This window comes from Saprolegnia parasitica (assembly GCF_000151545.1).
Source record: "Saprolegnia parasitica CBS 223.65 unplaced genomic scaffold supercont2.11, whole genome shotgun sequence".
Lineage (NCBI taxonomy): Eukaryota > Oomycota > Saprolegniomycetes > Saprolegniales > Saprolegniaceae > Saprolegnia > Saprolegnia parasitica.
Window position 1 is genome coordinate 417,970 of NW_012156405.1, and position 24,198 is coordinate 442,167.

General features: G+C 60.0%; 12 protein-coding genes across 12 annotated transcripts; 6 read left to right on the plus strand and 6 right to left on the minus strand.

Moving 5' to 3' along the window:
* Positions 1-524: 524 nt before the first annotated feature.
* On the minus strand, positions 525-1,426 carry SPRG_04232 (hypothetical protein; the record flags this gene model as incomplete). Its single annotated transcript, XM_012342832.1, has 2 exons — positions 525-800; positions 845-1,426. The coding sequence occupies 2 exons, from the start codon at positions 1,424-1,426 to the stop codon at positions 525-527; spliced, it is 858 nt and encodes a 285-aa protein (XP_012198222.1).
* A 497-nt stretch (positions 1,427-1,923) lies between these two features.
* On the plus strand, positions 1,924-2,262 carry SPRG_19595 (hypothetical protein; the record flags this gene model as incomplete). The annotated part of the gene is made up of 1 exon (XM_012342937.1): positions 1,924-2,262. A coding segment is annotated over one exon (339 nt), but the record flags the coding sequence as incomplete, so codon positions are not given.
* Positions 2,263-2,942: 680 nt separating this feature from the next.
* Positions 2,943-4,034, plus strand: SPRG_04233 (hypothetical protein). The gene has a single exon (XM_012342833.1). The coding sequence runs from the start codon at positions 2,982-2,984 to the stop codon at positions 3,882-3,884; it is 903 nt and encodes a 300-aa protein (XP_012198223.1). The 5' UTR covers positions 2,943-2,981; the 3' UTR covers positions 3,885-4,034.
* Positions 4,035-4,248: 214 nt separating this feature from the next.
* On the minus strand, positions 4,249-6,098 carry SPRG_19596 (hypothetical protein; the record flags this gene model as incomplete). Its single annotated transcript, XM_012342938.1, has 6 exons — positions 4,249-4,557; positions 4,623-4,716; positions 4,767-5,104; positions 5,150-5,299; positions 5,343-5,425; positions 5,474-6,098. The coding sequence occupies 6 exons, from the start codon at positions 6,096-6,098 to the stop codon at positions 4,249-4,251; spliced, it is 1,599 nt and encodes a 532-aa protein (XP_012198328.1).
* A 977-nt stretch (positions 6,099-7,075) lies between these two features.
* Positions 7,076-7,991, minus strand: SPRG_19597 (hypothetical protein; the record flags this gene model as incomplete). Its single annotated transcript, XM_012342939.1, has 6 exons — positions 7,076-7,306; positions 7,360-7,550; positions 7,594-7,649; positions 7,698-7,774; positions 7,822-7,890; positions 7,938-7,991. 6 exons carry the CDS (start codon positions 7,989-7,991, stop codon positions 7,076-7,078), a joined length of 678 nt encoding a protein of 225 aa, XP_012198329.1.
* Positions 7,992-8,306: 315 nt separating this feature from the next.
* On the plus strand, positions 8,307-10,068 carry SPRG_19598 (hypothetical protein; the record flags this gene model as incomplete). Its single annotated transcript, XM_012342940.1, has 2 exons — positions 8,307-8,896; positions 8,961-10,068. 2 exons carry the CDS (start codon positions 8,307-8,309, stop codon positions 10,066-10,068), a joined length of 1,698 nt encoding a protein of 565 aa, XP_012198330.1.
* A 508-nt stretch (positions 10,069-10,576) lies between these two features.
* On the minus strand, positions 10,577-11,610 carry SPRG_19599 (hypothetical protein; the record flags this gene model as incomplete). Its single annotated transcript, XM_012342941.1, has 3 exons — positions 10,577-11,320; positions 11,371-11,487; positions 11,533-11,610. The coding sequence occupies 3 exons, from the start codon at positions 11,608-11,610 to the stop codon at positions 10,577-10,579; spliced, it is 939 nt and encodes a 312-aa protein (XP_012198331.1).
* Positions 11,611-14,362: 2,752 nt separating this feature from the next.
* SPRG_19600 (hypothetical protein) lies at positions 14,363-15,313 on the plus strand (the record flags this gene model as incomplete). The annotated part of the gene is made up of 1 exon (XM_012342942.1): positions 14,363-15,313. One exon carries the CDS (start codon positions 14,363-14,365, stop codon positions 15,311-15,313), a length of 951 nt encoding a protein of 316 aa, XP_012198332.1.
* Positions 15,314-16,020: 707 nt separating this feature from the next.
* Positions 16,021-19,118, plus strand: SPRG_04234 (alanyl-tRNA synthetase; the record flags this gene model as incomplete). Its single annotated transcript, XM_012342834.1, has 9 exons — positions 16,021-16,173; positions 16,221-16,492; positions 16,540-16,689; positions 16,737-16,956; positions 17,066-17,988; positions 18,042-18,195; positions 18,238-18,414; positions 18,461-18,868; positions 18,920-19,118. The coding sequence occupies 9 exons, from the start codon at positions 16,021-16,023 to the stop codon at positions 19,043-19,045; spliced, it is 2,583 nt and encodes an 860-aa protein (XP_012198224.1). The 3' UTR covers positions 19,046-19,118.
* A 300-nt stretch (positions 19,119-19,418) lies between these two features.
* Positions 19,419-21,028, minus strand: SPRG_22127 (hypothetical protein; the record flags this gene model as incomplete). Its single annotated transcript, XM_012342966.1, has 2 exons — positions 19,419-19,444; positions 19,498-21,028. 2 exons carry the CDS (start codon positions 21,026-21,028, stop codon positions 19,419-19,421), a joined length of 1,557 nt encoding a protein of 518 aa, XP_012198356.1.
* Positions 21,029-21,722: 694 nt separating this feature from the next.
* SPRG_19601 (hypothetical protein) lies at positions 21,723-22,965 on the plus strand (the record flags this gene model as incomplete). The annotated part of the gene is made up of 2 exons (XM_012342943.1): positions 21,723-22,485; positions 22,529-22,965. The coding sequence occupies 2 exons, from the start codon at positions 21,723-21,725 to the stop codon at positions 22,963-22,965; spliced, it is 1,200 nt and encodes a 399-aa protein (XP_012198333.1).
* A 7-nt stretch (positions 22,966-22,972) lies between these two features.
* On the minus strand, positions 22,973-24,181 carry SPRG_19602 (hypothetical protein; the record flags this gene model as incomplete). The annotated part of the gene is made up of 5 exons (XM_012342944.1): positions 22,973-23,236; positions 23,291-23,395; positions 23,450-23,584; positions 23,640-23,947; positions 24,001-24,181. The coding sequence occupies 5 exons, from the start codon at positions 24,179-24,181 to the stop codon at positions 22,973-22,975; spliced, it is 993 nt and encodes a 330-aa protein (XP_012198334.1).
* Between the last annotated feature and the right edge of the window lie 17 nt (positions 24,182-24,198).

The window sequence follows — 24,198 nt, forward strand, 5'->3', positions numbered from 1 at the left end:
GTGCGCGTGCTTGGCGACGACATTCCGCTGCTCTCGGCCGCGCTGAAGGAGCGGGTGGCGCGGCCGGCGTTCGCCTTGACAGCGCGCGAGGCCCCACTTTTACATTCGCGGGTTTGCCCACCACATCGAGTAGGCGACTAAGCTTTACTCACTAAACAAATGCATGTCTATATTACAAGACAATATCCTTGATCTTGATATGGCGATGACGAGCCAGCATCGACGGCATTGGACCAACGAGATGATTCGTTCTCGGTGAACGTTGTGGTGGCTTCTGCAGTGCAACACTCCGCAAGGGGAAACGAACCCAGACACAACAACGTCGTACTGCACAAAGACATGTTCTCGATATGCATGTATTACCATCACAGAGCACACAGAGTCTCTAGACCCATGATGCGCTTCTGCATTTTACATTGTATCCCAGAGTCGATCACACAAGTCGGCGATTCAAGATTTCCATCGCCGCTCGTCAAAGAAATACATGTATGGTGCGTAGTTATGCAAGGTTCATTGAATTACTCTTAGGTATGCTTGGCCAAGAACGGGTTGACCGCCGTCTTCCACTCGACGTCAGCAAACGTGTGGTTGACGTCGCGGTGGTTGGCCTCGTCGGCCCGAATGCACTTGATCATGTCCAGGACGGTCGCGGTCTCGGGCAGCTTGTAGTAGTTGCGTGCGATCAGCGGCGCAATGTCCATGTCCCAATGGTCGACATGCCCGTTCTCAATGTCCTGGACGAGCGCCGTGTACGTGTGCACGGCCTCTTCCTCGAGGTACCCCACAAAGCGGTGGCACGTCTTGGGCGACGTGAGGTACGCGAGGAAAACAGGTTGAAGAAGACGCCTTGCGCGCCGAGCACAAAGAGTCGGAAGAGCGGACCCGGCGACTTCATGTTGAGGAAGATGAGCAAGTGCATGCGCTCGTTCTCGGCCTCTTCCAGCAGCGTGTGGATCCAGCCCTGGTCGCGCTGCATCGTGCGCAGCGAGCGGAGATGGCGGGCCATGCCGGCGACCATGCCGGGGACACCCGCGACCGTCTCGAGGAAGAGCGCGCGGTTGACCCAGTCACCCGCCGTCATGCCGCCGCCCGGACCCTTGTAGCGCGAGACAAAGTCAAAGCCCGAGCGCATGACGCGGATGGCAGTGAGCGCGACTTTGGCGTGCATCTCGACCGGGTCGCGGTGCGTCGGATGGATCTTGGCGAGGTCGTCGGGACTGTAGATGGCGTGCGGGATCGGGTTCTCCCACGTTTGCGGCACGGTGGCCCACGACTGGATCTTGGTGTCGGCAAAGTGGCCGTCGGTCTTGGGGTGCGACTTGAAGTGGTTGGCTTCAATGAGCGACGGGGCCGTGGCGCGGAGCGCGCTAAAAGACCGGACCGAGACGCGCGACGTGGTGCGGAGGAGTGACGGCGACGCGTGCATCGCGGGAAGGAGTATTGTTGTTGGGAGTTGGAAATTGAAATGTGCGTCGGGTTGGGCCGTTCTCACATCGATGACGTGGCAGCGTGGGACACAAGGTGGCGTGATCATGACCACCTACGTATGCATCATACGTACACTATATCCGTGATTGATGGGACAGGCCCACAATATCCACTCTAGTTGAAATTGCGCGAATTGTGTCTACAACGGTGTATTTTAGGGTAGACATGCACGAGCATGAGCTTTGTGGTTTTGGTAGAGACTGCTGGTCCGTGCAGTACCCACACAGACAAGGAGGTCGCGTGCCATACATTTTACACTATTTAAGTCGATTCGGGATCGAAATTCAAGGAGCCAATCACAGCGTCGGTGAAGTCGGGCGAACGTAAAGTGCAAGTTGAACCTCTTGTCCCAAAACGTCGTGTCGCGGGATGTGTTTCGACGGCCACCCTCCTTGCTCGACGGCCATGTTCACTCGGTCGCGCTCTCGGTTGGCTGCTTCATTTCGCAGTTGCGGGCTCGCCTTAGCGACAAGATCCCTCCACCCGCCTACCGGCGTGAGCTGCGAGCTTGGATATCTTTCCGATTCGCGTTTCTTTCACAAGCAATCAAGCACGGAGTGGGCAAGACAGATATGTATGTTTTCGCGGGCGCTGGGCGTCGTCTTGTTGGTAGTAGCCAGAGTGGCCCACAAGGATACTTATACCTTTCTCTCTCTATTTCTCTGGTCAGTGCGCTTGAGCCTGAACCTTGATCAAGAGCGAATGCATACACAATCGTCATGTTGCTGGATGGGTTGTTTTATCCAACATAACGCCAAGGCCACCAGTGTATAGGCAGTCGATGCATACGTATTGGTAGGTGTCGATTGGCTGATCTACGTACCGTCATGGACGTGATCACTCAAATAATCCATCGTGCGACATCTGCGTTGGCGATTTCCCCGCTGCCCTCCGCGCATCCGATTTGTCGGTTGCCCTCGGCCTTCAAGTTGCACGCATTCGTATTTTCGCCTCGTACGACGCTCGAGTTATCGGGTATCGATTCCACACACCTCAAAGCTTGTACAAGACCCTAGAAAACGCAGAGCCATTTTTTGACCCGTTTTGCAAGTTCTTGCACACTGAACCGAAGCAACGGCAGCGTAATGTTGTTTGTGGCAGCTTCTTGCTCGACAATCAATCGTCTTTGTCCATGTCCCTTTTACCGCAGCGCAGACACGTACAAAGCACCCACGACGCCGGCGAAGCACGAACGGTGGTGAACGAATTGACGTGGTTTTTTCATCGACGACGCGCCGCATCCTCGATTCGAATGGCGTTGGCGGGTCAACAATCGCAGTGGGACACGAGTCGGTGCCACGTTCACCGCGCTTCCCTGCACCGGCCATTGGACGGTCAAAATGGACCGCGCACGCGACATGCCCGCCACATCCGTCTCCAACGCACAACATGTGTTTTCGTCTTGAGATGCCATACCGCCAGCGTACTCGCCACCGTAGTTGGGTTCCTCACTATTCAATCTCCAACTCCCAACAACAATACTCCTTCCCGCGATGCACGCGTCGCCGTCACTCCTCCGCACCACGTCGCGCGTCTCGGTCCGGTCTTTTAGCGCGCTCCGCGCCACGGCCCCGTCGCTCATTGAAGCCAACCACTTCAAGTCGCACCCCAAGACCGACGGCCACTTTGCCGACACCAAGATCCAGTCGTGGGCCACCGTGCCGCAAACGTGGGACAATCCGATCCCGCACGCCATCTACAGTCCCGACGACCTCGCCAAGATCCATCCGACGCACCGCGACCCGGTCGAGATGCACGCCAAAGTCGCGCTCACTGCCATCCGCGTCATGCGCTCGGGCTTTGACTTTGTCTCGCGCTACAAGGGTCCGGGCGGCGGCATGACGGCGGGTGACTGGGTCAACCGCGCGCTCTTCCTCGAGACGGTCGCGGGTGTCCCCGGCATGGTCGCCGGCATGGCCCGCCATCTCCGCTCGCTGCGCACGATGCAGCGCGACCAGGGCTGGATCCACACGCTGCTGGAAGAGGCCGAGAACGAGCGCATGCACTTGCTCATCTTCCTCAACATGAAGTCGCCGGGTCCGCTCTTCCGACTCTTTGTGCTCGGCGCGCAAGGCGTCTTCTTCAACCTGTTTTTCCTCGCGTACCTCACGTCGCCCAAGACGTGCCACCGCTTTGTGGGGTACCTCGAGGAAGAGGCCGTGCACACGTACACGGCGCTCGTCCAGGACATTGAGAGCGGGCATGTCGACCATTGGGACATGGACATTGCGCCGCTGATCGCACGCAACTACTACAAGCTGCCCGAGACCGCGACCGTCCTGGACATGATCAAGTGCATTCGGGCCGACGAGGCCAACCACCGCGACGTCAACCACACGTTTGCTGACGTCGAGTGGAAGACGGCGGTCAACCCGTTCTTGGCCAAGCACGGCTAACGCCCTAGTGTCCCAGTGCAACCAGCCAACGACGCGCGACTCGATGGCAGATTTAGCGTCGTCTTTTGTATGCGCATCTTCTAAATGAAACTCAAATTGTAGGATTAGAGCTAACAAGTCTGAAAGAATTTCATCGGTAGTCAGATTGCCCAGCGCTCCTAGTGGAACGCTTCCCACTTGGGCACACAGACGTGTCTCAGTCCAATCACGCATGTGGAAGACTTGGTTTCATGAGCGCAGTTAGTAGGGGATAGGTATTGCCTCAATAGAGGACTCCCTACTCACCGCCCCCTGCGTTGATCCCAACCAAAGTCTTGTACTACCCGAGAATAGCCGATGGTTGACAGCTTTCTTCTTCTCCGACTTAAAGGGCAATCACGGTGGAGACGCTATCATCTTGCTTGGATTCTTCCTCGTCGTCGTCGTCGTCGTCTTCGTCCTCGTCGTCGTCGCCGTCATCGTCATCGCCGCTGTTGGCTTCGTCGGCCGTTGCTTCGTCGGCCGTTGCTTCGTCGGCGGGGGCGTCACCGTCGTCGCCAGTCGTTGACGACGGTCGTTTGGTGTTGTCATCGCTGTCGACGTCGCCGCGCGCCGCGAGATCATTGAGCATCGCACGCTCCAGCGCCCGAATGTGCTTTTGGCGCATCGCGAGCTCTTCGGCGGGCCGGCCCACCTACATTGCATCGTATGTCCATATATCTATATTGTCTTCCGATCCTATGACAATATTCTACATACCACAGTCGCAATGTGAAACCGGAGCATCTCGCGCAGCATCGCAAACATGCACGACGGGTACCAGCCCGAGAGAATACTCGCCGATTGCCGCATGCTACACCAATATCCCTTTCGATCAAACTATCAAACTATCAAGACGCGTACCGGGAGTCGAACGGCGTCATGGCCGCGTCGATCGACGGGTTGTTCTCGCGGAGGTCGCAGAGCTGGATGTGAAAGTAGCCCGTGCTCAGAGGAATGCCGTAAATGAGGTATGTCGGCGCCTCGTCGTCGAGCTCGGCCAACGGTGCTGTCTTGACGGTCGACTTGGACCGGTTGTGGCGCTTCTTCTGCTTAAAGTGGAGCGCCACGTCGTCTTCGGCGTCCATCGACTGGATCACCGTCGAGAGACGGGAGGTAAACTTGTTGCGTGAGATCTTCTTCTGCGTCCGCATGCTGACGGTCGATAGCACGAGCTCGCGGTTGCCTCGGATTTCAAGCATCTAAATGCAATGGTCGAGGCGACCAAAGCGTTTATATTGGCATACCTGGTAGAGCGCAGAGGATGGCGTCGTTCGCGGGTCGTAGCCCATGCGCACCCACATGCCCCGCCATGGCCCACTGAGGAAGATGTAGCACATCAACGGGAGGAAGCGTAGGGCGACGCGACGCTCGGCGGCCGAGACGTTCTCAAAGAGCTAGAAAGGGATGAGGATGCACGAGCAAAAGTGGATAGCCCACCTTGTGGCGGTGCCAGATCGGTCGCTCGTCGAGCTTTTGTCGAAGAAACGTGAGCACTTGCTCCTCCAGCTCGGCCGGAATCCCTACGCGACGAGCATGAGCGAAAATCAAGAGGAAGGGATGGATGGTACCGCGCGTCTTGGGCATGCTCTGCGGGCCTTGGAATTGCGGCACGACCTTGTCGGTGCGGAAGTTGACGTACTGGACACCGCGCCCTGTGACCTTGGTCGCGGGCGACGCCTCGTCGCCGGGCTCGCGCTCCTTGAACTTGGGTCGTTGCTTGAACTCGTACCGAAGCGGAAGGTCAACGCGTGAGAAGACTTCGGGCACAAGCTCGAGTTCGTTGGCCGTCGAGATGTTGCGGTAGAGCAAGAGCTTCTTCGTCATCGGCTCGGCCATGCTCTCGAGGTACCTGGGCGCGGCCAGGTACTGGAAGTCGGCCATGCCTTCGCAGACAAACTTTTCGGTCGCGATGGCCGTGATGGCCGCGGTGCATGGCTCGTGCGGCCGCTTCTTCGTGACCTTGAGCACGAACGTCTGCGTCTTGGCACGGTCGGCGAAGATCGGCTTGCAGTTGGGCTCGCCCGGCCGCAGCTTGATGGGCAGGAACGGCGTCTTGGTCTCCTGGATCGTCGAGAGGTTCTGCATACCGCCAAAGTACTCGGGCGCCTTCGCCACGTCCTTGAAGAGCATGGGCATCTCGACGCAGAGCGCCTCTGTCTTGGCGATCGCCAGCGTGAGCCGCGGCTCCTCCATGCGGAATCTTTATTGGCCCTCGTGGATGCGACTTCCCAATTCGGTACATGTCCTAATTAGGAGCAAGGTGTTTTAAACACCCTGTTCTCGGCAGTGACACACAAGTTGCCAACGCCATCATTTCACGTCGACCGTTGCGGATGCTGGCCACGACCATTATGACATCGACGATAGAGCCTGGTGAGCTATTACCAATACGCGTCGTTCGTAGCGGAGCTTGACTGACTCACGCTGGCACTCGGCGTGACGACATGACGCTGTGAGGCCGCCTTGACACAGCGTTGCACGTCCTCTCTCGCAAGCCACGAGGCGCCGTCACCTTCGCGTACATGGGCCCGTGGAACAAACCGAGCGCAATGATAATACACTGTGTGCTCTTGTATAGTCCGCTGGCCACGCCGACATCTCCTCGACGTTCCGCGCGTTCATTGAAGTCCATTGACAACCGGGTAGGTGGGTGATTTGTAACGACTTGGCGCCAAAAACCATCACCAGACGTGACGAAACTTTTTGGCTCGGCGTCGATAGCTCGAGGTTCAGTGGGTGCACTGCCAACAGCGCAGCTATGAGAGAGCCCTACGTCGGTACACAGGCAGTTGGTTGCTTTGGGGTAGGCTCAAACGGGGCGACGAAGGCCATCGCTCGATGGAACGAAGATGCTGGACAAGGCCTTTGGTCAAGGGCTCGATGGAAAGTTCGCATCCACCGCGTACGCCACGGCACGCGTCTGGACCCCGCACGACACAGACGCTTGTCTACTGCTTCCTCGAGGAATTTCACTCTCGAGCAGTGCACTAGTACGCTGGAAGCAAGGGATCTCCCTTGGCTGGAAAAATCGTCGTCGTCGCTACCATCCCGTCATGTTAATGAATGGATTCCGCGGCCGTGTGTCGACGGTGATTCTCTGTAGTCAATACATTTAAAGGGGCTGACAACCTCTGTATACCAACAAACGAAAGTCTAAATTGATGCGACGCCTAGAGCTTGGTGATGCAGTAGAGGTACTGGTCCTTTGTCTTGGCGGCGTTAAAGACGGCGTGGACTTGAAAGGTCGTGAGATGCGCGACGTCGCACGCGTACGTGCGCGCAGCCTTTGTAAAAAAGGACAAGTCCTCGCTCTCCATACCGGGCACGTGGTGGCTAAAGCAAATGTAGGCCTTCCCGCCACGCTTTAAACACGCCATGATGGACATCAAGAGATGCTCGTGCTAGTACAGTCCATCATCCTTACATTGCTGCATAGGTCGCCACATCCTCATACCTCCTTGTGCAGCCAGAGACACTCGGCGACGATGGCCACGTCAAAGCCATCGCCTTGCGTAGGCGCTAGCAGCGGGCCGACGTCATCACCCCATAGATGCCCGAGGACCGTCGCGCTGCCATGGCCAAGCTTGTTCGCGTTGCGGGCGACGTTCCGCTGCATGTTGTCGATCAACACGGGCGCCGGGTAGTCTAGAGACCTTTCGCCTTGCGTGCGTTGCTTCACAAGCAGTACCTGTCATGACGGCGGTCGATGCGCCCAGATGCAGCGCCACAAGCGATGGCAGCGCCCTACAGTGCACTAGTAATTCAAGGCACGATGAGGCGGCGTGGGCGTACGAGGCGGCGCCAAACTCGACCACGGCCTTGTGCTGCACCAGTGCCGGCGTCGCCGCAAAGAACTCGGAGAGGCACGTCTACAAGAGCGGTATGAGCCAGCAAGGACGGTAGACGCAAAGCGTACGGCGCCGTTCCAGACGTGGTAGGCGAAGAGCGACCCGGGCGCTTGCCCGTCGTCGGGCGCGAGCGAGATCTGCATGCAGATCGCGTGGTCCTTCCGATGGCAATGTCCTGGATGACCTCGCGCTCGTCTTCTTCCGTGTAGCCGCCCATGAGCTCGGCGAGGCTGTCCATCGTCGCGTCGTCGCCGCCAGCAAATGAAACTATTGCTTCCACTGGAAGCATTACCCACGCGAAAATCCCAACCCACGCTTCCTTGTATTTTTCACGCTTCCCTCGCCCCTGTGTAAAGGTATCGCAACGCCTTACGAAGGTGTGTATTTCATTTCACACGCGTGAAAATCCGAAACCAACGAAAGGGGGCCGCATGCCAGCATACAAACATCAAGCTATGGCCTAATTAGGAAGCGTGGGCCGCGACAGGCGGTCTTCAAGCCGAGGCAAATGAACGCTCTCGAATACCGGACAACCAATTGAGATCGACCGACGATGCTGAGCCTCCGAGCGCTGACGCAGCGAGCTGCTGGCCGCGCCGCCATGAGCACCGCTGCGGTCGCGCCACGCCGCTCGTCCCATGCGACTAAGGCGGCGATGGCTATGGCCGGGCTCACGGCGGCCATCGGCGGCGGCGTCTACTACGGGTCGCAGGTGGACGAGGGCTTTGCGCGGTCGCTCTACTTTTACACGAAGGCGATGCCCGCGTACATCCACTACCGGTCCAAGCAGGTCTACATCAACGACGTGCTGCAGCTCTCGCAGGACGAGCAAGACGCGCACTACGAGGAGCTTCACGACTTGTATGCGCCAACGCTGTACGATGTCGTGCTGCACCTCAAGGGCTTTTACGTCAAGCTCGCCCAGATTGGGTCGACGCGCCACGACTTCCTACCCAAGCAGTACCTCGACCGGTGCAAGATCCTCCAGAGCGATGCCCCGTCCAAGCCCATGGACGAGATCGTTGGCATCATCGAGCGGTCGTTTGGCAAGCCGATCTCGGAGATCTTCCTCTCGATCGACACCAAGCCGCTCGGCGCGGCGTCCATTGGCCAAGTGCACAAGGCCAAGCTCCTCGACGGCACGTACGTCTTCCTCCTCCTGCATGCCCGCTTGGACTATGGATGATGATGATGATGGCACCATTAGGACGGTGGTCGTCAAGGTGCAGTTTCCCGAAGCCGAGCATCACTTTCGCAATGACATTGGTACGATCAAGACGTTCTGCAAGCTCGCGCAGCCCGAGCAGCTTCCGTTTCTGAACGAAGTGGAAAAGCAATTTATGACCGAGTTTGACTACCGCCGCGAAGCCGCCAACCTCGCCGAAGTCCGCGCCAACATTGCAGCGAGTCCGTACGCGAGCCGGTTTGTCGTGCCCGCGCCGTACCCAGAACTCTGCACGAAAGACGTGCTCGTGATGGAGTTTCTCGACGGCAAGAGCCTCCTCGATGGCATCCAAGACCACTTTGAACTCATTGCGAAGGAGAAGAATACGACGATCGACGCGCTCAAGGCCGAGCAAGAGCGCGTGGATGCGGAGCGACGGGCCATGGGCTTGGCGCGCGAGAGCGGGCCGTCCGAAGACGAGATGCGCAAGATCCAGTCGTACTTGTACCTACGCGAGCTCGGCACACAAGTGCGGCATGGCCTCTACGACTACACGCTCGGGTGGATCTGGGCACGCGAACCGGCAGCCGACGACGCCGTCGACCACTCCAAGCTGCTCAACTTTGCGGAAATCCTCCGCCTCATCGTCGAGGTCCACGGCCACGAGATCTTTGTCAACGGCTGCTTCAACGGCGACCCGCATCCGGGCAACATCATGCTGCTCAAGGACGGCCGCATGGGCCTCATCGACTATGGCCAGGTCAAGCACATCACAAAGGACCAGCGTGTGCGCCTCGCCAAGCTCGTGGTTGCGCTCGCGGATGGCACCAGCGACGACGTCGTGCAGGCAATGACGCACGAGATCCAAGTCAAGACCAAGCACATGGACCCGTACGTGCTCGAGAAGATGGGTCGCATCATGATGGACCGTGACGACGCGAGTGTCACGGGCGGCATGAACATCCAGCTCTTCGCCGAGCAAATGAGCAAGCGGGACCCGCTCGTCGAGCAGTCGGACGACTTTGTCATGGCGTACCGCGTCTCGCTCCTTCTGCGCGGCTTGAGCTACGCGCTGCACTACGACATGTCGCACGCGCAAATGTGGCGCGACATTTGCAAGCGTGTCATCGCCGAGGCAGAAACAAAGTAGACTACACTGCGCCTCGTCCCGCAACCATTAGAACCATAAATTGCACAACATGCATGATAGAGTCGACGTTGCGTCATGGACCTTGAGGCGACACAAGAGCACCAAGCTCGTTTCGCACCGACTTGATACACTGATAGATTTGGGGACAAGGGAGCGAGCATCACACACACTGTTATTATACACTTGTGGCCGCTGTGGAAATATCGACGTGTTGAGCACAACAACGACGACGACGACGGGCTTGATTGGGCCGGCGTCCATCCACGTCTCGCCGAGTACACACAGTAGGAGAGGATATCCCGTGACTTGGCTCCGCTCGCGACGGCCCGTCAAGTCGAATCTCCCGATCTGCAAAGTTGATCCATTGAATGCACGCGTCAGGAGCTCTCTTGACGGCCCCACCGGTTTGTCCACTCGACCTCTCAATCGGACGAGACAAGGTGTTTTGTTTTAGCACATGGAGGAAAAATGCGGTGTCCTATGAAACTACGTCTAAGCGAGGAGGCGACTACGTCGAGATGAGTTCAATCTCGTCGTGGTCGAATGAGTTGTTGTCGGCGTTGTTGTCGTCGCCGTCAAAGTAGAAGCTGTCGACTTCCTTGTCAATGTCCGAGTCGTTAAAGTCGAGAATGTCAAACTCGGGGTGGTGCTTGGTCGAGTCAAAAACGTACGACGGACGAAGCCCGAACGGCGACGGCGGAACGTTGTGGGAGCTGCTACTTTGCGAAGGATTGCCCAAGTGGGTGTGCTCAAAGCAGAGGCTCAGGCCTTCTTGCTCGACGCTGGTCGCTCGCACCAAGAGCGGTGGCTGCTGGAACGCATTGGCGAGCTCGGTGGCTTCCATCACCGGAAACGGCGGCGCGCACGGCTGCAGCGCATTGTTCTTGGGCGTCGGCAGATCCAGAAACGTGTCGAACGGGCCAAAGTCGATGCCCGAGAACGGGTCCATGATGTCGGGCGACGCCGGGCCACGTCGGTGGTGGGCGGTCGGCGTGCCGACGCCAGGAAAGCACCCGTCGAGAGGGCCAAAGCCGGTCTGGATCTGCATGTCGCTGTCAAAGCCACCGCCGTTCATCTTTCGCCGAGGCGTCCGCGGCTTGCCGGCTTGAAGCTCGAGCATCGTCGGGCAGTTGGGGCGCTTCTTCAGCAGCGGCTTGATGAGTTTCTTGGGCAAAATATCGACATGCGCCGACGTCTTGGGCTCGACCCGGACGCCGGGCCGGCCGGTGTACTCGATGTGCCCGTACGCCTTCTATAAATCGACAGATTTATCGGCCGAAGCGGATATTACGAAGCGCGTACCATGGGCTCGGCCTTCTCGTCGACGCGCGGCGACGACGCTGCGTCCGCGCGCTTCTTGAGGTTGGCCATCCACTGCGCGCGGACAGGATTCACGCTGTCGCTGTCGAGACACCGATTCTAGCACGGGGTCAGTCGCTAGATAGACGACGACGGAGCCCGTACGCGGTGGGCAACCGAGATAGGCGAGACGAGGACGCCGCCGGGCGCTTGCCGCCCCATCTGCATCTTCTTGGCCGACATGACGATGGGTGTAGAACGAATATCGAGTACTGATGGCACCAAGTATGGAAAGCGGTTTGAAAGGCAAAACGACTCGCGAAACCCCTCGCTCGGAAATACCTTGCGGTTTGTATACCCGCGCGCGGTGGGTTTCGCCAGGTTTCAAGCACTGGTTCTGCGACCACGGATCACGTTGTTGAGGCCCCCCGTCGGGGGGGGGCGTTGTGCCCTCGATCTTGAGGGTAGCGGCGATACAAGCATGCTACCACATATGGATGGCCACGGCGAGGATGGTGCGGGCGAGGTGGGAGGGGAAAGAAGAGGAGGCTTGAGCGGCCTTGGTGCGGCGGGTCTGGGGTCGGTTTCATCGGCGCGAAACTTGCGTGTCACCGGTGGCGTAACTGGCATGTGGGCGGCGCAGGCCGTGGGCGGTCGGCGCGCCACAAAGGCGGCGTTCCAGTCGCCTCATCTACAACATGTCGTCGCGCTGCGGCAAGCGATGGCGGCCAAGCAGCGACCGCCACCGTCGACGAACCAAGCGAACGATGCCCCCCGACGGCTGCGGCTACCGCCACCGACGACGACGACGACGACGACGAGTCTTCCTGCCACGACGACGCTTGCGCGACTTCGGCGGCTTGTGGGCATGGTCGCACGACGCAGCGTCGCGCGGTATCTTTGCGATGCGGTGGCTAGCTACATGCGCCGGCGTCACGCCGCCCGCCGACTGCAGTGCGCCTACCGGCGTCACCGACAGCGTCGGCACGAACACGGCGCCAGAAGCCTCCAGCGGCTTTATCGCGGCCACCAAGGTCGACGCGTGGCGCTCTTACGTTTTCGAATGCGAAACAAGGTGCGAACAATCTCGATCGAGAACCTATTTGTTCACGCGCAACGTGAAGCTGCTCGCGGCGGTGTGGCGCCATGTACTGCATCGACGGTGGCAAAAGCATCAGCAGGTCGGATCACCGAATGCGCGCACGAGCAACAGCTCACACGCAGCGAGTAGGTGTGTGCTGTAAGCACGCTGGTGCGGGCATGGCGACGCTACAACGCCTCTCGTCGCACGTCGGCGACGTCCGTGTTGCAAGCCATGTGTCGTCGGCGCCAGCGACATCAAGCTCGCAACGCCCGCAATCACCGATGGCAGCTCGCGTGGGTGCCGTTCCAGGCGCTGTATCGGCGGCACATGGTGCGCGCGCGCTTTCAACGACTGCGACGAGGTGTCGTGGCTCTGCAGCGCTGCGCCCGTCGACATAGGGCATTGAAAAGCATTCGTAGCGAGAGATGCGACGTGGCGATGCCCACGGTGACAGACACACGACCCGTGAATGTCGACGCAGCGAGTTTCACACCACGGAGGACGACCGACTTGGCCCAAAACAATTCCGTATCAGACGACACCATGTCCAACAGCAACGACGACAACTTGTGCAACGTGACGACACCCCCAATGCAACGTGCGTCGGGTGCAGAGCCTTCCTGCGACAACGCAGAGGATCTGGACGAGGATTTGCCAACAATATCGATGGCTTTTGCGACACCGAGCACGACACTATGGCCGGCGAGCGCTTACACGACACAGTTGACGCACGCTGACGTGCCGCCGCTCTGCTTGGATCGCTTGCTGTCGACAAGCCACGTGTCCGCGGCCAACACAAGCAGTCCTACCGCTGCGCACGCCACCGCCGTTGCAAGCCAGGCGACATGGGCACCGACGAGGTACGCACCATTCAAAGCAGCCGCACACCTCCAACGCGCGGCACCGAGCCACGTCGCAACCAAGCACGTCCTCGCGGCCGCCGTCACCTCGAGCATCCGACGGCTATTCAAACCGCAGACGTGCACTAGTAGTCCTCGTATCCCGCAAAGTCCAGTCGGTAGTACTCGTATCCACCAAAGTCCAGTCGACCGTCTCGTGGTGGCCATGCGCCGCGTGGTGGCCAGGCGACGGTACCGTCGGCATCGCGTCGCCCGGCAGATTCAGAGCCACGTGCGTCGATGGCTGGCCGTTCTTGCAGTGCAGCACCTGCGACTGGATATGATTCGAAGGCTTCGGGCGGCTCTTGTAGCGACAATGGACGCCGAGTGCATCGAGCGGCCTCTCGACGACCTCGCCGAACGAACGCCCGCACCGCCGTCGTTGTATGCGCTCAACCGACACCAACTGCCGCTTGGGTGCGTCTATCGCGCGCCACCGCCGCTCTGGACGTGGTCCCATGGCAAGTGGCATTCGACGATCGAATCCGAGTCGAAACTGCATAGCGCATAGATGTACTTTAGCCTTTTCACTAAATTATAGTTTACTAGTAAATGATTTAAAAGGTAGTTAGGACACTAACATCGTGCGGTACTCTAAAGAGTTGTCGACGCACAAGCCGTGCCCGAGCTCGCCAAAGCCTTGCGAAGCCTTGCGTGATCAGTCCTGCCTCGTAAACACCGCAGTCACTTCGTTGGTCGGTAGCGGCCTGGCAACCAAGTTACTCGAGTAGTACTGCAGTAGTAGTACAAGGGGATACGAATTTATTCCCTACGTCGTACAGGACATGGTAGCAAGCAGCGTCTACAGTAGCAAGCGTCCCAAACCCCACCTATCGAACGGCACGCAAGACTCCTGTTAGGAGCGACGCATGCGCTCTCCCGTCTTCACTCTCACCCACTCTCTTTGACGCACTCTCTCGTTTAAAAACATCTGTCATTTCAACGAATCACGAGCGCGCTAGTCGAAGCCGCCTCGGTTCCGCCGACGTCGCACTCTTCCATTGATACTGAGATGGCAACACCGACGCCGGCCATGGACCTCGACGCGTACCTTGCGCGCATTGGCCTCACGCGCGACGCGCTTACCGCCGACGTTTCGCTGACGCAGCTGGCGACTATCGTCACCCACCACGGTCGCGCGATCCCTTTCGAAAACCTCGCGGGCTGCGGCGTCTTCCCCATTGCGCACGCGACCAACGGCGAAGTCGTCTCGCTGCAGCTAGACAATATCGTGCAAAAGCTCGTGCACGACAAGCGCGGCGGCTACTGCTTTGAGCAGAACGGCTTGCTCGCGGCTGTGCTCCGAAGCCTCGGCTACGTCGTCGCCACGCACAGCGCGCGCGTTGTCATGGCCAACAACGACCCCGAAAAGGCGGTCTACGATCTCTCGGGCCTCAGCCATGCGATTCTGATCGTCGACGCGATGAATGCCAGTGGCGAGATGGCCAAGTACCTCTGCGATGTGGGCTTTGGCGGGCGTGGCCAGCCGCCGTGCCCGATGCGTCTCGAGCCAGGCGCCGCGTCGCGCGTCGAGGCTGCGCACGGCGAGCGCTACGAGCTCGCCGCCGTCTCGCTGACGCACCACTGGACGACGTCCGATTTTAGCGGCCGCTTTGTTTTGGCCAAGGCGCCGACGACCGGCGATCAATTTGCTGTCTACTATCGCACGGGGAAGGACAAGCCCATGTTCCCGAGCTACGTCTTCTCGACGTCGGTCGTCACGACGCAGGCCGATTATGCAATGGCCAATTGGTACTGCTCGGCGAGCCCGCTTTCGTTCTTGGCGCAGCAACCGCTCGTGGTGCGTCGGTCGGGTGCGACGTTGTGGACACTGACCGCCAATCAATTTACAAAGTACGAGGCGGGCGTCGTCGTCGACGCGCGAACCATCGATGACAAGGATGCGCTTCTCGCGCTCCTGGCGACGTCGTTTGAGCTCACGCCGACGACCAAGGGACCGTGATCGATTGGAACTGCGTGTCGGATGCTAATAGACTGCGACCTTGCACTTCGAATAGCAACGACCTACTACAACGAGTTGTTGCGTTCAGGGACGTTGTCGAGCGCGTTGGTGGCGACCAAGGAAATTCCCATCGTGGCGACGCAAATGGAAACTGGAACCTCAAAAGGCGTGTACCTCGCTTTCAACTCGGAAAACAGCTCCTAGCGCGAGCTACAATGGACGAGCCATAAGCAATGACGTATCGCCACAGAAGAGGGCGTTTTTGGGCAAAGGGGCCATAGATTTGAACTTTCCTTGGGCGGCACTTCAAACCCCGCGACGGTACCTACCATGCCCTTGGTGCCATGCCAACCAGTAGTGCAATGCAAACACTGGCACGCCTCACAGTCGGTCGAAATGAACGGGTTGATGCTCTTTGTACGAGCAAGCGTCTGCATTTTGTTGCCGTAGTACGCCAACTGAGCTGCCAAACGGTCCCAACCTTCGTGAAGATTCTTGGGCTCATGGTCACCTATGGTAGCCAATGCAAGTACTCTGGCATGCACCGTCCATGATGCGAGCAGCCGAGATACCATAGCCTCGTGGATACCAACTCGCAGCCTATCTCGGAGATAGATTTGCTTGTTGTGTACAAAGTGTCGTCGGTGGGCTGCTCTATTATCCGGATGCCCGGATACGCGAGATTGCCATTGCGCCAGCCATCACCGATGACGCAGATGCACAAGGCCGCGGCCATCCGCCGCAACTTCTTGCGCTACTTCCAGCAGCATGAGCATGCGCTCGTGCCAAGCAGCTCGCTCGTGCCCACCGCCGATCCGTCGCTGCTCTTTACGAACGCCGGCATGGTCCAATTCAAGCAGGTCCGCGTCTCGACGCCATCGCTCACATCCTACCGCGTGCGTACTAGGTCTTTCTCGGCAACGAGACGCGGCCGTATGCGCGCGCAACGTCGGCGCAGCGCTGCGTGCGCGCGGGCGGCAAGCACAACGACCTCGACCAGGTCGGGCTCACGGCGCGCCACCACACGTGTTTCGAGATGCTCGGCAACTTTTCCTTTGGCGACTACTTCAAGGAAGAAGCCATCTTCCACGCGTGGCAGTTCCTCACAAAGGAGCTCTCGCTGCCAACCGAGAAGCTCCACGTGACGGTCCTCGACTCGGACGACGAAGCCGCGCAATGGTAGTACGCCACTCGCCTCGGACTAGACGACAACATGTGTGCTCTAGGTGGCGCCAAATCGCGCAGCTGCCCGACGCCAAAATCCACCGGCTCGGTGCTGAAGACAACTTTTGGGCCATGGGCGAAACCGGGCCGTGCGGGCCGTGCACCGAGATCTTTTACGATCAAGGCGACGCGTTCACGTCGGCCGACGATCGGTAGCCACCACTTGCCTCGCTCGATTCGATCGTCTAGCGTCCTCTAGGTACCTGGAGCTCTGGAACCTTGTCTTCATGCAGCACGACCGGGCGGCAGATGGGACGCTCTCAGCGCTGCCCCGGCCGTGCGTCGACACCGGCATGGGGCTCGAGCGCATGGCGTCCGTCATGCAAGGCGTCATCTCCAACTACCACACCGACCTCTTCACGCCGCTGCTCTACACGATCGCGTCGTCGCTCGACGCGCAGCTCGGGGTCACGCGGTGCGTCGTCTCGGAGACTTCGCAGCTTCTCAGCGGACTCCTCTTGTAGCTACACGCCAGCCATCGCCGCCGAGATCACGTCCAACACCTTTGGCACGCACCGGGATGTGCAGACGGTGCGCATCGTCGCCGACCACCTCCGTACCACGTACGCACTGCTGGCCGACGGCGTCTTTCCCTCGAACGTCGGGCGCGGCTACGTCCTCCGGCGCATCCTTCGGCGTGCGATCCGCGTCGCCGGGGCGTCCGAGCCGTTCCTCTCGACAATCCAACTGCCTAGCCTCTTGGAGATGGACGTGGCGTCCCGGCTGCAGCTCACGGGCATCGTCCGCAACGAGGAGAAAGCCTTCTTCGCCATGCAAGCCACGGGCATCCGCGCGATCGAGAAGCTCTTGTTTGCGACAAAAGCCAAGCACATCTCAGGCCCCGAGGCGTACAAGCTCTACGATACCTTTGGCCTCACGATCGACATGACCGAGTCGATTGCAGTCTCGCTGGACGCGACCGTCGACGTCGACGGCTTCCACACGGCTATGGCGAATGCGCAGGCGACTGCGGCCGACGGACCGCTGAGTGCGTCCGCGCCGCTGCTCGGCGTGACGCCGCGTGCATCGACGGCGACGACCGAGTTTGTCGGGTACGATCAGCTCCGCGTGCCGCGGTCCAAGGTCGTGCAGTTTGAACGGTCGACTGCTTCCAACGGTCTTCTGCTCCAGTTGTCGCCGTCGCCGTTTTACGCCGAGGGCGGTGGCCAAGTCGGCGACGTTGGTTTCGTTGGACTGGATCACTTTGGCGAAGACATTGAGCTGCCCGTGACGGGCACGACCAAGGTCGGCGAACACGGCAGCGTGATCCACGTGGCTATTCCCGAGCACTTGGACGTCGAGATCGTTGAACTGCTTTTGAAAAAGTCTCCGGCGGTCCACGCGGTTGTCGACGCCCGGCACCGCCAGCGCACGGCCGTGCACCACTCGGCCACCCATGTGCTGCAAGCAGGCCTTCGTCACGTGCTCGGCCCGCACGTTGCGCAAGCCGGGTACACACATCGTTGCTCTTGCCTCTCTTGAAACTCAAACTCAAAACGCGTAGGTCGTACGTTGGTAGCGACCGCCTTCGGTTTGATTTTGCGCATTTCGGCGGCATGACAAACGACCAACTCAAGGCCGTCGAAGCCTATGTCAATGACGTGGCGCTCTCGGACGCGAGCATTCGCACCGAAGAGATGGACAAGGATGCGGCGCAGGTGCTCCACGTATCCATCCCTCTTTCTCTCAATACGGCGTAGGCGACCGGCGCGATCTGTGCGTTTGGAGAAAAATACGGCGACCGCGTCCGCGTTGTTCGCATCGGCGACATCTCGAGCGAGTTTTGTGGGGGGACCCACGCCGCGTCGGCCACGTCGCTCTACCCGTTTGTCGTGCTCAGCGAAGCCTCGGTGGCTGCCGGCACCCGCCGCATCGAGGTGCGTCTTTTAGCGGTAGGGGTAGGTGTAGTATGATGGGAGCTAGGCGGTGGCCGGTATTGAAGGCGTCAAGCGACTCCAAGAAAAGGAAGCTCTGCTCGAGCAGCTGGCAATGCAGATGAGCACAACGCCGGCGATGGCATCGCAAAAGCTCACGCGCATGGACACGCAGCTCAAGGCGCTCGAGAGCTTCTCCAAGAGCGTGACGGACCACGTCGTGTCGGCTTCGATCGCGCCGATCACAACTGGCACCTACGACGCGACGCCATTCGCGCTCCACCGCCTCGACCTTGTCTGCAAGGACGCTTCGAACAGCGCGCTCCGCACCATGTACATGCAGGCGTTGCGTCGCCGCGCCGAGTTCGTGGCCAAGGCCGACCCGACTTCAGCGCACATCGTCCTCATGGGCGACAGCATCATTTGCATGGGCAACCGCCACGTGCATGCGGGCGAGGTATGCGATCCTCCTCTTCTCGGTCGTCCATGCAGTTGGATGTGTGTGTAGATGCTCAAGAAGATCGTTCACGGTCTCGGCTCGGGCGGCGGTAATGCAGCGTGCGGCCAAGGCAAGCTGCTCCCGACCACGGACGTGGATGCTGTCATCCGCGCAGTCGGTGGCACGACGCGGTAGAGACTCAAGCGAGTGTTATTGCATAGTCGTACGTTTCAAGATACGCCGTGCATCGGTATGCTTCGGAATCGACCCCAATTGGTACATGCAACTACGTTGGCGGCTGCACCAGAGACAGCCGCGACACAGAGACGAGGCCGATGAGCGTGCCACAGGGATGTGTAGGTCGCTCGTTGTCACTCTTGGGTGCCACCGCTTCTTTGCGACGCGTAGTAGCCATCTCCGACACCACGGATAGGGGTAGGGGAGTGATGTCTGCCACCATGCACCCGATAGGTGGGTGGAGGTTCAAGCTACATGTAGTACTGGCATGCGATGCGCTTGCAATGACGACGACGACGTGCACGCATCATGGTACAAGACGAGCATGGTATTAGTGTGCGGAAGGGTACAAGAAGGCTCGTCGATGCGACGAGGACGGAGATACAAGGTTGGTGGGGTGTTAGATCGACTGACGGTGGCGCCGCCGCCGGGGGGCCGGGGCTTGCCGTTGGTCGATGGGCGGAAGGTGCACTCTTCGAGCTCGCGTTGGGCGCGGAGCTGCTCGAGCTTCGAGTCCCGTTCTTGGTGGTACGAGGGGTTGTAAAGACGGTTCGTGACGTCGCCACGGGCGCGCGCCGGCGATTCGAGGCGCGCCGCCTTGTGCTCCGAAAGGCTTGTCGCGGACCGGTTGTTGCGGCGGAGGCACGGCTGCAGCTCGGGCTGGACGACGCGTCGCGGGATGCGGCTGCGGCTGCGCGACCGACCCGTGTCTGTCACCGACCCGGACTCGGTGCCGCACTCGCTGGATGCGTAGACCGACCAGCCGTCCGAGTCGTCGAGGTCCGACATGAGGTCCATCGAAAAAAGCGGCTCGGAAGCGTCGTTCTCGGCCGCCTCGGGGATCGGCGACGGCAGCGCAACGGGAGCCGAAGACGCCTTGACCGTGATCGACAAGACGCGATCTGCCTCGTCGTCGCCGTCCTCGGACGCGGTCGACGAGCCGGCGATCGAGCGCTGGTCTGCGACAAGGTCTTTCGAAATCGAATCGTCTGGCGTGGCTACTGCCGAGATGATGGGCAGCTCAGCTGCAATCTTCTCTTCGTCGTCCGGCTCGTCCATGCTGTCCGAGGAGAGGGCTGGGGCGGCGACCATCAACAGTGACGCAGCGGCTGCGTCGTCGGTCGGCGCAGCGGGCGTCGAGGGCGTCGCGTCAAGTGTACTCGTCGCTAGCAAAAGCTCGTCGGTGGTGCTCATCGTCACGTCGTCGGAGCACGTGGAGGTCGTCGTCGTCTCTGGTTCAGCCAGCATCGTCGACTCAATGGCGGTTGACTCTTCAAGTGGCGTTGAATCATTCATGGGCGTCGGCTCGTCCGTCGTTGTGTTGAGCGGGGCGTCGTCGATAGCCATCGAGGTAGCAGCCGCTTCTTCGACCGGCTCGGCGACCGGCTCGGCGGCCATGGCACTGTCTTGAGCAGGCGCAATCATTGGCACCGTCTCCTTGACGGCCATGGGTGTCGGCTTGTCCGCCGTCGTGTTGAGCGAGGCGTCGTCGTTGGTCATCGAGGCTTCTTCGATCGGCTCGCCGACCGGCTCGGCGGCCATGGCACTGTCTTGGGCAGGCGCGATCATCGACACCGTCTCCTTGACAGTCATGGTATCGATGGCGCCCACCGCAGGCAGTGGCGTACTGGCCGCCCGGAGCTGGCGCAGCGTCGGCCGCCCTGCCTCTGCAGACTCGCTGGCCACGAGCGGCGTGAGGACACCGGGCATGACGCCGCGGTGGTGCGTTGTTTGGCTGCTGGGATGGCTGCTAGTGTATGCGTCGTGCTCGTCGAGGCGTGCGCCGTGGACGATCGAGAGCACGGTCAGATTGAGCGTCACGAGTGTCACGAGGTCGGGCGGCGCCGTCGTCGCGCCACGTGGCGCTGGCTTGCGCATGGCGGCGTGCGTGATTGGCACGTTCCACATGAGGTACCGCTGGAGCGCCGGCGTCTGGAACATGCTGGGCATGCCGGACGGACGCAATTCGGACGATCGATGCGAGGACGGGGTTGCCAAGAGGGAACTGACCCAATCGTTCGCATCAAGAACTTTGCCACGCCCATCCGGTTGCTGATATATCCGGATGTCCCCGGCGCCAATCAGAAGCCGGGAAAGTCCCTTCAAATGCGGTATCCATGCGGTGCAACGTGGGAGTCGACTCGAATTCGCACAAGTAGTACCTGCACACACGACGACCTTCGCACGATCGTTGGCCGTGGCACCACCGCGCTTGCTGCAAGTGCGACAGGCAGTGTTACTTGCTGCACGACGATGACCTGTCGTCAGAGCAGAGCTGGACGCTGCCAGCGCATCGCGTCAGCCGCAAGCACTTGGTAGCAGAATTGATACAAGGTGGCAATCTGTATCGCTGCCACGCGCACCAGCAGGTGGGGCCACATGGGCATGGCGACAAGGCATGCGCACCCCACGTCGTCGGTCTACACGTAGAATGGAAAGGAAGCCATTTGCGACGCCAGAGTGGTGCGGCGATGCGCAGCGCATCTGAGAAACGAGTTACTGCAACGTACTCGTTTAAGGAATTGCACCGGTGCAGCCGCCTTTCTCAGCCCGCGGTTTGAAATGCAATGTGCGCAGATAGGGAATATCCCACGGTGCAATCCAAGTCTGGCGACCGCCCGATCCTCCTCGAAGCATGCTGCTTGCTGGCCACCCACGCCATGCGCCCGCGGACGTCGCGTCAACACGCCTGGCGCCGACCGAGTGGGCGTACGTGGCCGAAGGCGGCGCCAACGTCGTCTTCCGCTACACGGGTCCATCGACCTCGCCACTGCATGGCCACGTCCTGCGCATCCGCAAGGCCGGCGTCCGCGGCGCGACGCCGTCCGATATCGTGGCCTTTGCATCCACCCACGTGCCGCTCGGTAGCGCGGTCACGTATGCCCAAGTCGCCCAGGCCATCGACGTGGCACCGGCGTTTCTTGACGCGATGAACGCGTCGCTGGCCGCGGCGGATCGGCCGTTGCACCGCCAAGCGTCGCAGCTCAACCTCGAGATGCGCACGGTGCTCTTGCTACCAAACGTCGCGTTCGACGCGAAGGGCGCGTTCAGTGTCGAGATCAAGCCCAAGTTTGGCAAAGTCTTTGACGCGCATGACGACGTGCACGCGAGCAAGCGTCGCGCCTGTCGGTTCTGCATGCACCAGCAACTCAAGCTCGCTGAAGGCAAGGTCGACGCCGTGAGCACGTACTGCCCCATCATGCTCTTTGCGCGCGATACGATGGACGACGCGCTCGACGAGCTCCTTGCGACGCCGCAGAACAACCTCCGCCTCTTTCCGAACGACCTTGGCATGGACCGGGACCACCTCCGAGAGCTGCTCTCGGCCGTCTTGCGGCGCGTGCCCGTCCTCGACGACCTCGCTCGCATGCACGCGCTCGATCGTTTGGACATTGAAGGTAGATCCTATTCTTCACTGGACGCGCTGCGACCATCGACTAGGTCTCTATCGGCTCGCAGAACTCGACGCGCAGCTCGCTGCCGAGACACCGCTGCCGACGACGACCCTCGGCGAGCTGCTGGCCGATACTAGCCCACCGCCGGAGGTGCTGCGGACGCTTCAAAAGGCAACGGCCGACCGTGCGTGGACGACGCTGACGCTGGGCGAATGGCAAGAGCTCTACCAGCGCCTCGTCGACGAGTTTATGGTCGCCACGACGTACAAGGACTGCTCGCTCTTGCTGGCGCTCGCGCCGTGCGACGCTGCGGCGGATGGGATGGAGAATATCGTCGTGCTTCCTGACGACTCGACGTACCAGTACCAAGTCGCGATCGTGGACCTGGACCTGAAAACGCACAAGTCGTTGCGCTTCTACTACGAGCTCGACGGCCAGATTGCACAGGCGTTCGACGACAGTACTCGAGTGGAATGCAGATAGTTAATAGTTAAACGCACGCGAGCTTGGTGTCGCAACTGCTCAAGCAGATCGCAAACGCTTGGAAGGGCGAGAGCGGCCACTGGAAGTCCATTGTAAACATGTCGTCGGCGACGCGGCCAAACTGGAGGACGTTGCCCATCGCCGGGTCGTCGGCCGAGATCAGCTGAAAGTTCTTGACCGACGCCATCGAGACGCGGCCGCCAAAGTCGAGGCAGTACGCGCCGAGGTCTTCCCGAAAGACAGGTTCGCGGTTGATGAATTTGATCAAGTCCTACACCTCATTGAGATTTCCAGTATCAAGACAGTATCAAGTGACAGGTACTACCGTGAGCTCGCCGACGCCCATGCGGCTCACAATGCGATCTTTTTGGTTGGTTGGTCGGACGACCTTGCTCGACCGCCCCGCTTCGTCGACGTCGGGGATGCACACCTATCCCGGCGAACATGAAACAGTGGAAACGCGACGCGAGTGGGCATCGAATACCCGCATCTTGCGCGGCCCCACGCTCGTGCGGTTGGCTTCGTACGTGCAGCAGCCGAGCTCTTCGCGGATCTGGAGGACATTGTCACCGGGCCCGAGCGCGTCTTGGCCGTTGGTCGCATCCTGGATTTTCGCCACCTGGATTTCATGTATTGTCGATCGGATACAAGACGATAATGTGCATCATCTGTACCTTTTGTGGGTCCCGGCCATTGTCGTACAAGGTGAAGACCGTGCCGAGAAAGTTCGAGCCCATGCGGCCGACGCGCGACGCGTCATCGCACGCGGTCGTCGTGTAGATCGAGTAGTTGGCCGTCATGTTTTTGCGCAGCTGCTTCTTGGCGGCGAGGAGGAACCGGTCCGGCTCGTCCGTGCCAATGCGACCTTGGAGATAGAGCTCGTAGCCGTACTGCTTGAAGAGGCCCTTGTAGACCTGCTTGACGTAGCAGCGGACGATGCCCGCGTCCAACGGCACCGGGCGCAGCACGGTCGCTTTCAGATCTATCCATTCCATTCCATGAGCCTTCGTCGCAATGTGAGTATAAAGGTGCTACCTGTAAAGTCGAGCGTCTGCGTCGGCTCCATCGCGAGCGGGTCGCATGGCCCACGGCAGAGCGGGCAGCTGCCCGACTGGCCAAGCCAGGCCATGATGCAGCGGTAATGCACGGACGCGCCGGTGCAGGCGCCGACACACGGCAGCGGGTACGGCCGCCTTCGCTCTGTAAAGTCGTCCATGCAGATGAGGCAGCAGT